The sequence below is a fragment of the Neltuma alba genome, unplaced genomic scaffold (assembly GCF_004799145.2).
Source record: "Neltuma alba isolate B1F8T4 unplaced genomic scaffold, ASM479914v2 tig00013547_pilon, whole genome shotgun sequence".
Taxonomy (NCBI): Eukaryota; Viridiplantae; Streptophyta; class Magnoliopsida; order Fabales; family Fabaceae; genus Neltuma; species Neltuma alba.
Window position 1 is genome coordinate 151830 of NW_021637755.1, and position 16772 is coordinate 168601.

Consider the following 16772-nt stretch of genomic DNA (forward strand, 5'->3'; position numbering starts at 1 on the left):
AGGTAAAAACCAAATCATAATTTTAAAAATGATTTTATAAGATATGAAGTAAGTACGTGAAATGAGATTTATCTTGATCTTGATAACAATACCTTTGAAAAAAATGCTTTTGGAGTGCACCAACCCCTACCCCCAGTGGTCAACCTCTCCCATAAGTACAGAATACTGATTTATACTTGGTAAAAAAAAATTGTTTATACAATTTATGCGGGCATACAAGCAAGTATATCAATACAAGTTACTCTAAAAAAAAAGAAAACTAGTTTCTTATAATATAACAAAGTAGAATTTGAATTCTTGTTAGGAGAAGTATTCAATAATAATAATAATGTTTCAAATAAAAATGTCTCCAATAAAAAGATATATATATATATATATATGCATAGCCCAAAAAAAAGTATAGCAATGTGAGCTTTAAACTCAAAACTTCAATTGAGCATGGGGGATGGTGTTATCATTGGAATAGTTTGTTGTTTGTACTATTTATAAACTTTAAATTTAAATTTGACGAAGAGTATGGTTCATTTTATAAGAGTTAAATTGGATTTGTCTTAACATTTAATATTTTTATTCTAATTTTTTCTTAGCCATTTATTCTCTCTTTTGTTTCACTTTCTTTCATTACATTTTCTCACACATTTTTTTTACCCTTTTTTCTCATTTTTTTATCAAGACATATTTGAAGATAAAAGTATATTTCTTATTTCTTTCACACATAAATCAATTATTTGAAACTTATAATAATACCTACAAGGAGTGCTTAGTTCCAAAGGAAAAAAACCAAACATAATTGGCCGACTCAACTAGAAAATCGGTTGATGGCCTGATCTGATTTGAGTATTGGACTGCTCTGAAATTAAACCAGTATCAACCTGGTTAAACCAGTAATAAATTAGTTTGGATGATTATGTTTCTATTAGTTTTATTTTTTCTTATTCAAACCCTAATATCGCTGTCACTATAAATTTCAATGAATTTTAATAATAATTTTGATATCTATAGGTATTAATTTTTGTTATTGAGGAATCGTAAAGATTAAAATTTCTAATATTGTTGTACTTTGTTATTGTTATAATCAAACTATTATTATATTTTCTTGTATTTTGTTATTAATAATTATTAATGTTATTATATTTTTATTAATTTTAATTAAATTATATTATTTTAATATAATTAATTTGACTCTGAGTTGATCTCAATCCACCCACTGACCTTTTAACTACTAAAGGGGTGTTTGGGTAAAAACAAAACTATAATTTCAAAAGTACTTTTATGGTATACGAAGTAAATATGTGAAAAAATTTATTTCGTTTTAAAAAAAATAGTTTTAAAAAGTATTTTGGGTGCTTCCAAACACTTTTTAAATTTAACGTCATGCCGTTTTATTTTTCCTTGCCTAGTTCACGTGGTAAAAGGTCGTCTTAAAAATGATTGATAATTATATGTTATTAAAATGTATTTGCTTTTTACACAACTGCCTTCAAGGCGCGTGGAGATTGCGTCAAGCAGCGGAGAATTTGAAGGTCCTCACGAAAACATTTCTCTACACCAAATCACGCAAAGCAACAAAGTCTCTCATCTCCTTCTCTACTTTCATCCCCCACTTCACCTCTCTCTCTCTCTCTCTCTCTAAAACAAACTCATCTATGGCTTCCATGTCCCCAAGATGTACCAACCCAGAGATTCCGAGCCCTTCTTCTCTCCTTCCCTCCCCTCGCAGCCTCAGCTCCAACAGTAGCACAACTACCACTAGCAGCAGCAACATCAACAATGGCGTTCACCCTCCCAAACCCATTACCAGATCCGAACCGGGAAGCCCGTATCCCACGACCTTCGTCCAAGCCGATACTTCTTCCTTCAAGCAAGTCGTCCAAATGCTCACCGGATCCTCCAAACCTTCCGCTGCAAACACCTCAGACTCGCCTCCGGCAAAATCTCATGCGATCCCGCCCATCAAATCCACGCCCAAGAAGCAGCAGTCCTCAGGGTTCAAGCTCTACGAGCGAAGGAATTCGCTCAGTAAGAATCTCAAGATCAGCCCTCTGATCCCTTCGTTTTCGCCCAACGTTTCCGGGTTCTCGCCCCGAAAACCCGAGATTCTCTCGCCGAGCATTCTCGATTTTCCTTCTCTGGCTCTCAGTCCGGTCACACCGCTCATACCCGACCCATTCGACCGAACCGGCCCAGTTCTTCATTCAGAAGCCGAAGAGAAAGCTATCAAAGAGAAAGGGTTTTACTTACATCCTTCGCCGGCGACAACTCCGAGGGACGTTGAACCGCGTTTGCTGCCTCTGTTTCCGACGACATCCCCGAGAGCTTCAGGTTCTTCCTCTTCAACCACTTCTTCCTGAGTAATCTCTGTATCTCTGGGGAATTTCTGGACTTTGTTATCAAGGAGGCCATTGATGAGCGAGAAAGAATGAGAGAGATGAAAGGGAAACATCGATTTGTAATTTGATTATATGAAGAGAATGGCTGAATCTGAGTTCAATTGTATGTAAAATCATGCTTTGATCCTTGTCATGAATGCTGATTCAGTTTACAGAATTCTGAAATGTCCATTAACTGAACCACTATTCGAATTCTACCATGAGTTTTGAATTCAGGGGTGGCTATTAATTGCAGTAGATTTACTCCAATTAATGCAGATATGAATTCTATGATCCAATTCTGTGCCGTAACCAATAATTTAATTAATAAAGTATTATTTTCTGGGGAAAAGGAGCTTTTGGGGATGGCTGTGAGACCAAAGCGTAGAAGAAAGGGGAAGGAATCTTGACTCTTTCGTCTGGCTTTTCTTTCTTTTTTCCCCTCCCTCCTCCTTGAAAGGCAAGAACAAAGCTTGGAAAGTTAATACAAGGTAAATATTAACATACAAAAGCTTGAAGATAAGAACAAAGCAGACCAAGCTGAATCATTCAAGAGGTTAAGGTAACCAGATTGCTACTCATATAATGGAATCTCAAGATCCCAGCAGGGGGAAAAAAAAGCCCCAGTGATCTCAGTTCTGAAAGGATGAATTTATACCACTATTTACTAAAAGTAGATACAAAACTCTGAAAGAATCTGTGTGGGGTTTAACTTTGGTAAATCCATCTCTGATTAGCTTCCACAAAACAGTATGCTTTTGGTTATTTAAAGAATTTTCCACTCATACATAACCAGATAATGGAATGCTCCGTCTGTTACTTGAAAAATCCTAATTCCTATGTTTGAATCTCGCATTCTGAGCATCTGCCACAAGTTAGATGAGTAGACCTATGAACAATTTCTCTGGGTTGAACACTTTCACCTTTTGCGTTGTGTGAGACCTAAGGGATGAAGCAAGAGAATCATCATATTACTTCTATGTGCTTCTAATTGTTTTTTTTTTTAAAGAAAAAAAAAACATTGTTTTCTACTATGGGCCTCCATGAATTAGTAGTGGAGAAATATTTTGCACCATAAAATAAATGTGAGAGTTTAAACGCTCTCAAACCACTTTTATGTACTCTCCTAGTCTTATTTTAATATGTTTCACCAAAATTTTAAAACAAACTTAAATTTTATTAACTGTTTTAAAATTTAATAACATTTCAACTTTATTTTTATAGAATATATTTTTAAAAAAATAAGTGAAGAATAAAATAGTATATTTATATTGAAAATTGAATAACGTGCCTTATAATATAGAAGCAAAAAAATCTTCACTTTTTATCTTATAAATAGTACAAGGAGACTAGCTTTTCTATTCTGATGAGCTTTCAATTTGTCAAGAAATTGTCAAGAATAAAGTGAAATCCGAATCTCTTTTTATCTGTTTATTATGTAAATTTAAATTTAAATTTATTGTGAATTTCGTAGCACTTAAAGTCAGGACAAGTTGGTTTGATCCTACTTCAGAGCACAATTTTGGCTGCACAAGATGTACTATATTTAATTTAAATCTAATAAGTATGTTGATTTAGTTGTGATTAATTTGACTTGTTTCTGCTGCCAATCTGGTCAATGAGCATTAAGTAAGTGTCTTTGTCAATTAAGTTCAACCATCAATTCAGTTTTGAAAAATAAAAATGATGTTGTTCTGGTAAGTTCCACTATTGAAAGCAGCTGACGAAAACGCAACATGATGGAGAAGAAAGGAGTGGTTGAAATCAGAGGGGAATTGACAAGACGAAGATATTTCAGATTTGAAAAAGAATGGAAGCTAAGAGAGATGGGAAGTCAACCAAAAGTAATAAGAAGATACAGATGGGAGCATTAAATGGTGTCGTTAATGGGTGAAATGGAATAAGTACTCTCTGCCCATTTAAACCTCTTTAGCTTTCTTTTCAAAAATTGGGACCTCAGTTGAGTTTGGTAGGAGCTTCAATGTCCATCTGGATTCCACACGCACACATATATTCTGTGAAATATAAAAAGAGAGAATTTTGACTTCAGACCAAAAAAAAAACAGAGAGAGAATTTTGACCCAATTAAAATTTAATTTCCAAAATTTAATCTAATGTAACTCAATTATTATAGTTTTAACGGTTTAAAAACATATTGATTCCTAATATTTAAGAAATAACATTTTCAAATCTCATGCTTCCTCCGATTCTTATTATAAAACGATTTTAACTAGTTCTCACAAATTAAAGAATCACAGTTAAAACATTAAACTACCATTAAAAAAAATCATTTTTTTAAGTTTACCTCAACTTAAATGAGATAAATAGAGAACGCATGATTTGGTGAACTTATTAAAACTACGTCTTGATCAATAACTGTTGTGTTTTGATATGAGTGTGTCAAAAGGAAAGAGTCTCACGTTAAGAAAATCACCTCATATAACATGTACTTCTCTAATTATATTTATAAGTCATTTTCAATATGTTTCATATATACTAAGAAAAACTTTAAACTTCATTAACTCTTATTTAAACTTCAATAACTTTCTAATTAACTTTATTCCTATTTAATACTCCCTCCGTTCCTTATTATAAGAGACGAATAACCGAATTACGTTGATAAAAAAAACAGTTAAAATTAGTTAAGAACAATTAATATGTAAAAAGTATAATTTTTTTTCCAAAAATACCCTCATTAATAAGGAGAGAGAGCATGAGAGAGAACAATAGTAAATTCTTAAAAAAAAAGAGAAGTGGAAAGGAGAGAGAGTGTTAGTTGGAGACAATAAATATGGGTAAAATAGGAAATCAACACAAAAAAGTAGAGACAACTTTTAAGTGTCTCTTATATTTAGGAACATACTATAAGCATCAAGTGTCTCTTATAATAAGGAACGGAGGGAGTATATAATATATTTTATGCAAACAAATGCAACATAATAATAAATAAAAGGAAAGAGTATCCTATAAATAGGACCAATAATATTTTTTTTCTCTCTGCTCTATAAATAGGACTGGAAGAGTATGTGTGTGTGAGTGTGAGTTAGTAAAGTCTTTTGTCGAAAAATTCTCAAAGAATTCAAATGACTACTACTTATAAATAGGTAGTGCCTGATGTTAGCCAGAACGCATCAAGTTATCGAGTTTTTAAACTTTTCTTTTCTCCTCTCATTTAATTTTCTGCTTATTTATATTTTATATTTTCGCACTTACGTTCCCCAAAAATAGTATCCACCGGCAAGACTCGAACCAAGTTTATAACTTGTTTTATTTTACTTTTATGTTTTTGCAGGTAACTCTACAATAACAAGGGTGAAGTTGCACAATAACCATTAATAAGTTAGTTGATGATTTATAATTTTATATATAGGACCAAATATTGCTTCTTATAAGGACAAGGGGATGGGGGAGTATTGGTGCTTGTGTACTGAGTTGTCATTTTTCATATTCAAGACCCTGATCTGGATTTTTGTATTTCTGAAGTTATTTAACTAAAATTTTCTATTTATTTTATACAAGACGAAAATAAAATTTTGATATCTATTGTAAAATTTAAATTTTTAAATAAAATAAGAAATTAAAATTAATCTAATAATCAATTAAATTACGTACAAGATTTCGATATTAAAAAAGAGAAGCATAATAAATTTTTAAATAAAAACATATTTATCTATTCATAAGTAGTTTTCTTCTTCTTCCCTCCTCTCCCAAATCAAACAACAATCATTAAAAATAATTTCTCTCCCCTTCCGTCCTTCCTCTATTTAATTCTCAATATATTTTTTTAAACATAATAAATTTTAAATTAAAATGAACACGTGACATGGGGAGTAGCTTGAATGTGAAGTCTTGAAACAGAATGATGAGGGAATAGTCAGTTGGGTATACGTGGGAGATTTTGAGTATCAGTTCTTAATATAAGATCCTGTTTGATTTTTATTTTGGTCTTAAATATAATACTCAAATCCATCTTATCTCTCATATTTACTCAATTTTTTTAAGATAGTCCTTCAAATAATTATAGTTCTATTTAATACACTTGATTGGTAAGGATATTTTAGGAAAGACAACACATATTTAGGACAAATAACTAACTCAACTTATTTGTTAATCTCTTTAAATTATTCAACTGACTTTTATAATTAGAACCGAAAGTAGTATTAATTTAAGACTTTTAAGTGATCCTTTTTTGACTGAAACGAAAGCAGAAGAGACCGAAACCGCAAGAGCCGAATGGAAAAGGGACTTGTGATGATGAAAGCGTGCATGGCAATGGTTCCTAAAGCCACAAAACATGGTATTTACACAACCCACTCTTCCTGTCTCTCTGTCTTTTCTTTTTCTTTTTTTCATGTTTCTTATCAAGTTGAAATAGAAAATTCATCATTCGGGATGCGTGGTGGTGATTAAAAAATCGGACCAGATTGAATTGAACAGTTCAACCGAGCATCAATCAAAATAGCTAGCGATTTGATTTGGGTAAAAGATTTATTTTTATGATTAAATCAGCAGGTTGTATTAGAATTAAATCTTCGTTGAGTTTAAAGGTGAAAACATGCCAGACTTTTTCATCATTAATAAGCCAAGCCTGCCAGAATGGCAACCAACAGGCCCACACGAGTCTGATTTGTACAAGGACTTAGCTTAACTAGAAGCCTGTTAAAAAATTCAAAATTTTTTATTAAAAAAATTTACTAGTACAATTTTTTTTACCCTGAATCAAAAGGAAGGCTTTTTATATTGATTCATATTATTATTAGTAAGTTATCAAATTTACACATATCAATATACAATTTAAATAATATAAGAGCTAGTAAATTAAAATTGCAACAGTAAGTGGCATAAAAAAAAAAACTATAACCTCTAGTATATCTCATGAATTTTTTTGTTCTTTTATTTGTTAAGTATATTTCTGTGCTTTTGGTATGGAAGCAGACAGACCGAGGAAAGTAATAAATATATTTGGAAGAGATTCTTCTATGTGGAGAAAAATAGTAACAAAATCGTGCCACCCACACAGGTCTATCAAAAACATACTAGATAAAAACATGGGAATGAGGTAAAGTAATTAACTTTTAATTAAAATTATAACTTATTTTAAAAAAATAAGATAACAATAGGTCCAGGTCGGCTTTTATCCTAATTAAATTGAAACCCAAAATTAAATTGGGATCATAAATATTTTTTTTAAAAAAAAAACCGATTTTGGGTTTTGATGGAAAAATACTGGGAAAAAAAAAACAAAAACCTATAAAATACATTTGACACTCTGAAAAAAAATCTAATATTCATACCATCTATGGCCTCATGGTGTTATTTCACTGAAAGCTCCATATCTCTATAATATTACTTTTATTAAATGTTTATTTAATTATTATGTCCCACTGGTTGGACTATAAGAACCACACACTGTTGGCCTCTTCAATTCAATATCCAATTTGATTTTAAAAACGAGTTGGTTGGTTTACTCCAAAAAAAAAAAAAAAACGACTTGGTTGGAGGGGCTACAACATGTCCGTGTGATTTATGATTGAAGTTGCAGAATATGTGATTGTTTGTGTCATTTCTGTGTACTTCATTCAATCCTCACGGGTGACGCTCTGTATTTATTGGGAATTCCAAACTTCTTCATGTGATCTGTTCTGAGCCCCTTGGCCTTTTGCCTTCAACTCCCCTAGCCCTTGTGTTCAGTGCTTGGACATGTAATAATTTGATAATACCTAAATATATAAATTCATATACAAATATTTAGTGTCCAATTGTTTCCGATAGAAAAATATCTGTGTCTTCCATTTTTTTTTAAATGTTAAACCAAGTTCTTTGATCATGTTGGTTATTTTACTATTAGCTTATTTTTAGTTGTTACAACACGTACGTACAATTTTAAATTTATCTATGAAATATAAGCAATTCGATTTTGTCCCATATATGTGTGTGGGCGTATGTATGTGTATGTGTACATGTATATATTTTACTAAGTAAAAATATTTTCCTATTAAAAGTATTCGAACTGACACTACTGGAGGCTAATAAATAAGAGCACATTTTCACCAATAATTTAAATTTTAGCTTATTATGTTACGAGGAACTAATCCCTATCCGCTAAATCTACTCCTAAGTGTATGGCTCAATAGTTTTGGATGGCAATAGATTTTTACTCAACTTATCATCGGCACCAAAAGATCAAACAATTATAATATTCATTATTCATAATATTTCGTGAATCGATACTAACTCTTAAATATATTTAACTTAGCATGTTCGCATTTTGAAGCAAGCATGATAACTACCTTCCATTCGCTGGTTGAACACAATTCAAGCGTGACGTCTTTGACCATATCTTCACAACAACATCCCATTTTTAAGAGCCATACATAACCGTAAAATAATCTACATATATTGAAGCAACTAAGTTAAATTATATATATGGGCATAAAATTTTTAGGGCAAAGATGCATATAGCACACTTATCGTATTTATATTGCATCTAGCATCTTTAACATTAGAATGTTGAATATAACTAAAAAAATAGGATTAAGATGCAATGTTGACTCTGATCTTATTTTTCACGTGCGGTTTTGCCTCTTATCTTTTTAATAGTGCAATTTTGACCTTCATCTTGTTTTTTGGGTGTAATTTTAACTCTCAGGTCAAAATTCAAAATTGCACTTAAATATGAGGGGCAAACTTACACCTTTGAAAAAAGATGAAAGGTAAAATTACACCTGGAAAATAATATCATGGGTAAAATTACACTACTAAAAGATCAGGAGCACTTAATCAAAAAAAAAAAATCAGGAGCAAAATTATATCTTAGAAATAAGGTCAGAGTTAAAATTGCATCTTAACCAAAAAAAAAAGATAAAACACTGTATATACGAGAGAAATAAAATCAAAATGTTGAATGTATTAGAAATAAGATTAGGATATTAGATAGGTATTGGAAATAAAATTAAAATGCTAGATGTACACATTTACCATTTTTTCATTAGTATAATTTTAATACTATTCAAAATTCAAACTTAAAGTTCTGCTTAAAAGAAACAAGCTCGTAAACTACTTGAACTAATTGTTATATACTGATAAGATAGAAATATACAGGTTTAATTTGTGCGAAAAATTAGTAAAATGAGGGATGAAGTAATTCAAACTATATAGCCTCAAAAAGATAATATATCATCAAATTAACAAGCCATGCTGGACGTATATCAAAGGAGGAATTAGAAAAGTTGCATTTCACAGAAAACCAAAAGTCCTATTAAAAGCCAACACAAAGTAAACCAAGGCCGAAAAACAATGGACAAGGTAATTTTAGAAACCCTAATAATACTACCGCATCCTACCCTTTTTGTCAGATTCAAATGTGCCCTTATTTTTAAGTAGTTGAGAGACAGAAACAATAGTAAAAATACATTTAATATTCTGACAATCTCAAATTCGATCTTATAAATAAAAACAGAGGGATTACTTTCTTTTACGAAGAGTTAATATGAACAACCTAGGTTGATCAACCCTTGGATTTTAAGGAGGGATTAAACATAGGCTAAGATACAAATTTTTTCCTGAAGTTCTCACTCATAAGTGTTGAACACTCAGGAGTTTAAAATATTAAAAGTTAATATTAATATTTTAACAGTTAAAATTAGTTTTTTAATGGTGAGGGCTAACATTGTAGTGCTTTTAAACTTTCAAGATAATATTGATCCTAAAAAAACTTTTAAATACACAGTATTTTTTATTACAAATTTTTAGAGTCAATTTACATTTTAATCCATTAAACATTGAAACTAATTAAAATTTAAAAGGGTCGAATACGAAGGTTGCAGTGAATAGGAACAATGCTGAATTAGCTGCAGATGTTGCGAAATGACTGGAAGGAGAAGAGTGGCTCTATGGATCCTCTGAGTTGTGTCACGTTACATTGGGAGAATGATAGTCCACAGTGAATGATTAGATTTTTTGACCTTTAAAAGAATGGAAAATACCATTCAAGACTCGTATATTTTAATCATGTTTTGTTTTTAGTTTTCATACTTTATTTTCGTGGTTCCCCTTTGAAAAATATTTAATTTTACAGAGGGGGATTAAACCAATAACTCAAAGTATTCTCATCTCCAAGGCTCCCGTATGACAGAAAGAGTCACAAAACTTATTTGAGCATCCAACAAACGTCTGATCAAAATTTTGATCTCAAATTTTGACAAGATAGAGTCACATTTTTCTGAGTACGTTTTTTTTTTTAAAAAAAAAAACTCTAGGCCATCTTGCTTCTTCATACTTTTTTATTTAAAAAAAAAAATAGATGAACTAGGTTTTCAGAACTCACCATGGTTAGAACATATCTTTAGAGTCAAAAAGCACAAGATACCGATCACCACCAATAAGTAACAAGATTTGAATTTATAACCTTATCAATTATAAAACAAATTTTTATCAACTAAACCAACCTTGATTTACTCATAGATATGTTATGGGTTTAATGGTGTTAAATCCATCTCAATCGAATTAGGATAATTTTATATCACGCTTCATTCTTTTAGCAATAATAAAGTTTCATCAAATTTAATTTATCAATCAAATTAATGCATTATTTTCTTGTAGGATTTTTTTTTTGGGCCAAATCTTGTAGGAATTGATGATGAAGGAATGCAGCTATGACGTACCAAACAAATTTTGTTTCATCAAACTAAACGTGTTCGAAGTACTAATTAATTAGTTCGCGTTAAAATGCACAAGGACGCTAAAATTTCTTTTATATATATATATGATACTTTATTGTAGATGGCAAAAAGAAAGTAAAAAAACAGAAGTGGGTAGGGGGCACAATTGAGAAGTATTGACAGTGTACGACAACACGGCTTTTCAATTGACATGACGATGTTTTCTTCTCAGCCAGGTTTTTCTTGAACCAAACGGGCCCAAGGGTCTGTTTGGTACGATGAAAAGTAAGACTAGTAAAGAAAATTTTTTAATGAGCTTTGTTTAAAAAATTAAAAAAGTGAGATTAAAAGTTTTTAATTAATTTTTATTTTTATATTATTTTTATATTTTTATTAAAATTTTAAAATCACATCTCTCTAATTTTTTAAACAGAACTCATTAAAATTTTCCTTCCCCTCTCCTCTCTATTTCTCTCATGCCAAACAGTACTTAAATATTACTCATTTTATCTTATTTATAAAGTATTGAGAGAAATATTTTATATGCACGTATAGTTTTATTCTTTATTTATTATTGTGTTGCCTTTATTTACATGAAATATAACATATATTAAATAGAGATAAAATTCGAAAGTTGTTAAATTTTAAATGAAAGTCAATAAAGTTTAAAGTTTTTCTTAGTACGTGTGGAACATGTTAAAAGTGAATTATAAATGGAACTAAATGAGTAATTCAGTAATATTAAAGGATCCTTAAAAGAATGAGTATGAAATAATGAAATGAAAAATGATAGGCAAAAATGTATTTTTATGTTGTAAAATAGTTAGTGATGGACTTTTTATTTTGACGCAAATTCCCTGTTAAAATTAGTCCTTTAAGTATCCTATCCAATAGCAAAAAAAATGTTAAGACTTTTATTGTTAAGAAAATACTCTCAAATTCTAATACTGATATATTAAATTTAATTTTTAAAATAACAGTAATTGTTATATCATTTTAAATGAGTGGTGTTTGAGATTATAAAAACTGAAAAGATATTTCATAAAATTAAAGATTAAATATGCAGTACGTTTGGTATGTCAGAAAAATAAAATAAAATAAAATCTCGATATGAATTTTGTTTGGTATGAGTGTTTGAATAATGGAATGGAAGTGAGAAATATCAAAAGACAATAATAATATTGAAAAATAATAAATGAAATAAAATAATAAAATAAAATCCGCACAAATTGAAACGAAGATTTTTCAAGTTGCGTGCGGGAGGTAAAGATTTGTCCACGTATTTAGTGGTTAAGTGGCATTCAAATTGCACGACACAAGTTGCTTTTTTTTTTTTAACAAAAAAAAAGAGTGGCAATGGCAATTTGCATGGAGCTTAAAAGACTATGCATTCCGCATTATTAAATTTACTCAAGAAATAATATGACCAAAAAATAATAGGATAACAAATAAAATAAAACCAAAAATATGAAATGAATTCAAAATATTATTAGTAAGTCGCGGCTTTCTCCATGATTATTAGAGATATATATATATATAGATTTTAAATTACAAAAAAATACTTATCGAATTACAAAATGATAAACAGATTATTTTAACATGTCAAAATTATTACAAAAATAGTAAGTATATTTATTTTTTTAAAAAATACCACCCGTATTTTTTTTTGTGATTTTGCCCAAATTATATGTCACTCAGCAAAATCACTTGATAGGCAAATTGCCACCTTTAGTTGGATATTAGAATGTAATTTCTGAATTTGACATTGGATTCAGATGAACAAAAATATACCATTAGTCTTTTAATTTTACACAAATTTTCACTTTAGTCTCTTAATTTAATAAATCATATTTTCACTTTTCATTTATCTAATTCTAACACCTTTAATCACAAATGATCATTTTTTGTGCTAATTATCATTTTAAAAAATTAAACTTAATATATAATCATTTGAGAATATTTTATTAGCATCCAAAATTTTTAATACCAATATTTTTCGTTAGTGAAACTTTCGCATAATAATTTATTAGTAATTATATGCCGCCAAAACTGAAGCTTCCATCATTTTTCAGATTTGCAGGGAACAACAATGCTGATGATAATAGGACAGAACTTGTCATATGTTATATACTATTTCCTGTTCTAATTATAAGATTTCGTTTGTAGATTACAAACGAGGTCTTATAATTATAATTAGAGATAGTAACTTGTATGCAATATGGCAACTTGGGATGGTCCTTTTCAGGCTGTTTTAAGAGTTATTTATTAACTAGTGCTTGGATTTAATTTAATTAATAAATATATTAGTTGATTCTTATTGATCAATTTTAATACTAAGTTGTTATTTGCTATTTTAATCATTTATTTGACTGAACTCCATCGAGTACTAGGGGTGTTCAATTTGTCCCGTCCCGGTCGTCCCGTCCCGGTTCCGGTGAGTTCGGGACGGGACGGGACAGTGACCGGGACGGGACGGGATGCGGGACGGGGTTGTCCCGTCCCGGGATATTTTTTTTTAAAAAAAATTATTTATTAATAATTATTATTATATTATTCAATTTACTTATTAATAATAATAATTATTTTTATAGTGATTTTTAACTCTTAAGTTGTAATATTATCTGAACAATATCTCCTTCCTCAATAAAATAATTCATAAAGCCATTATATAGTGTTTCTTTTATCTGTTTTTTTTTGTTACAGTATTGTTTTTACACATTTTTTATACCATATAATTGAGCTTTCTACATAATATTTTTTATAATGTTTTTATCTTTAAAAGCCTAACAAAAAATAAGCATTATAACATAAAAAAATTTCATATAAAAAATTATAGTTTTTTTTTTAAAAAAAGGGAGGGGAACGGGACGGGACGGGACGGGACGGGACACGGGACTAAAACCCTGTCCCGTCCCTGTTCACCGGGACGGGACCGGGACACGGGACTAAAACCCTGTCCCGTCCCGTCCCGTGAACACCCCTATCGAGTACTAATCGGGCTTTAGTCTTAACTCGAGTGGCCCAAACTTACCCTTCATGAAATTGGCTTACTTTTTCAATATTGGGCCAAGCCCAGTTCGGGCCAATCATTCTCACTTCGTTGAATGTGACCTTCAATTGTTTTTTGCCCCCAGGTTTTTGCCCTAGTTGGCTATGAGCAGCTGCGTGTTTAGAATTTTTGGATGAATTATTGCATGGTTTAGTATTTAATTATTTGTTAATAATACAATTTTATATAAATATGTTAAGATACATTCAGTATCTTGAAGTCTTAAAGTATTTTATAATGTATCCAATATCTTGAAATAATTTTTTAAGTATGTCCAACACCTTAAACTATTTTTTGGTGCATCCGGCATCAACGCAAAACAATACTTCAGGGTGGTGGATGCGTCTCAAAAATACCTCAGAGTGCGGGGTGTATCACAAGATACTTTGGGATATTAAATACACCTGAAAAAATATTTTAAGGTGCTATATATGCCTTAACCCTATAAACAATTTGTATTATTACTTAATATACTACACCTTTTCTTTTTTTTTTTTTAATATAAGAGCTATTTTGACATTCTATTTAGTCTCAAATATAAGATCCTAATATATTTTATGTCTCATATTTATTTATTTTTTAATGTAGTCCTTGTACTAATTATTCATGTTAAAGTTTAATCAAATAATACTTCTAGTTAATACATATAATTAGCAAGAAACACTTATTTATGATAAATAACTAATTTAATTAATTTTTTAATCTATTCAAATTAGTTAATTAGTTCTTATATTAAGTAGCAGAGAAGAGAAGGTAGATCATTTTTGATATTAATGATCCGCACATGCACGATTTTTTTTATTAATCGTCTATTGTCCCAGTCAACAATGCACTCTTTACCACAGTTTTCTAGTCTGGTAGACTGAACAATTTCTTTAACATGGGGTCTTCGGGTGGAAATCAGGTTAGTATTTTTAAAAAATATTTTTTTACAAATTGATATAAATTTCTTCACATATATATTTTATATATCATAAAATTATTTTTAAAATCATAATTTGATTTTCAAACACTCCCATTAATTTGCTCAAGAGGAATCAAATTCTTAATACTGTAGTCAAGCACACCATTGGTCTTCCCCAAGTTCTGTTAATCATACGTGTCATTGCCATATATTGAAGTCACCGTAGTTCCATCGATCATGGTGCTATACTTCCTCTTTTTCTTCCCTCGATATAAAAAGAGAACTATTTAAAAAAGTAAATAGAATACAATGACATGCAGTATTTTGAATAAAAAAACTTGCTATGGTTTTATATATTTTTTCTCTTTCCCTTTTTTTTTTAATTTTTCAAACATTTAAAAATTTTAAATGAAATTAAGGGAATCTGTTTTATGAGATTTTAATCAGAAAAAAAGGTTAATACAATGATTGGTTCTTATAGTTTGCCTTCATTTTGCTTTTGGTTCTTGAAGTTTCAAATTGGAGCTGTTGGTCCTTCAGTTTGTTCTATTTAAAACCGTTAGTCCCTCTAATTTAAAAAGGACTTGGTGCTTATGTTAATGATGATAATGATGTCTTTAACACTATTAGTTCTCAAATATATATTCGAGAAAAACAATTCAAAGAAAAGTAATTTAGCAAAACGTAGGGAGCGATCCAAATATATACTTGAGAAGATCAAAGACCAGTTCTTAAATATGTATTTGAGAAGACCAATTCTCGAATATATATTAGAGAAAAATAGTTCAGAGAAAGGTAATTTAGCAAAACGTAGGGAGCAGCCTAAATATGTACTCGAGAAAACTAAAGATCAATTCTCGAATATATATTAGAGAAAAACAGTTCAGAGAAAGGTAATTTAGCAAAACGTAGGAAGTGGCCCAAATATATACTCGAGACAACCAAGGACCAATTCTCAAATATGTATTCGAGAATACCAGTTTTCTAATATATATTCAATAACTAACAATGTTAAAGACACATCAACATCATTAACACCATTAACACAAGCACCAAGACCTTTTTAAATTAGAAGGACTAATGGTTTTAAATGGAGTAAAATTGAAGGACCAAAAACTCCAGTTTGAAACTTCAGGAACCAAAAGCAAAATGAAGGCAAACTATAAGGACCAATTGCTATATTAACCCCAAAAAAAGACAAACTCATGGATTAGAAAAGCATTTGAAATGAGATTGATATAGAGGAAGAAAATGTATTGTTTTAAGCCAAATATATTTATTGCATTGAAGCTAGTTAATACACAACCTAATACATCAATTTTTTTTATTTCATTTATTTATTAGATGTCTTGTGAATGGTGAATTGTGAGAGAAGCCATCAATAAGCCATTCAAGGAGGTGGCTTGGTGGAAAAGTATTTATATATATATTGATTCTGTCTGAGATACTATTAGGCAATAAGTGTAAACACTTCTCCTAATGAGAAATTCAAACTTTGGTTTGCTATGTTGTTAGGGATTAGTTTATTCTACTATGTCTAACTCTCATTTGTACATGATGCAAAGTTATAAACTGGTCAAAGGCATGCCTTGAGTCGATTAAATGGAAGGACAATTTCTACTGCAAAGGAAACTGAAGGGTATTATCATTTCCAGCCTTCCATTCAAGATGCATCAATGGGTCAACCTTATTACTTTAGAAGCTCCATCTCATCTCTTGATTCCTAGCGGAAAGGGCATCTTCATAGCCCGCCTAAGGTGTCAAACATTCAAGAGGACATCAAGAAAAGG

The 16772-nt window shown here is 30.3% G+C and overlaps 1 protein-coding gene across 1 annotated transcript; it reads left to right on the plus strand.

The window, feature by feature from the left end:
* The first annotated feature begins 1569 nt into the window (after nt 1-1569).
* On the plus strand, nt 1570-2668 carry LOC114738148 (VQ motif-containing protein 4-like). The gene has a single exon (XM_028926170.1). The coding sequence runs from the start codon at nt 1647-1649 to the stop codon at nt 2349-2351; it is 705 nt and encodes a 234-aa protein (XP_028782003.1). The 5' UTR covers nt 1570-1646; the 3' UTR covers nt 2352-2668.
* The last annotated feature ends 14104 nt before the right edge of the window (nt 2669-16772 follow it).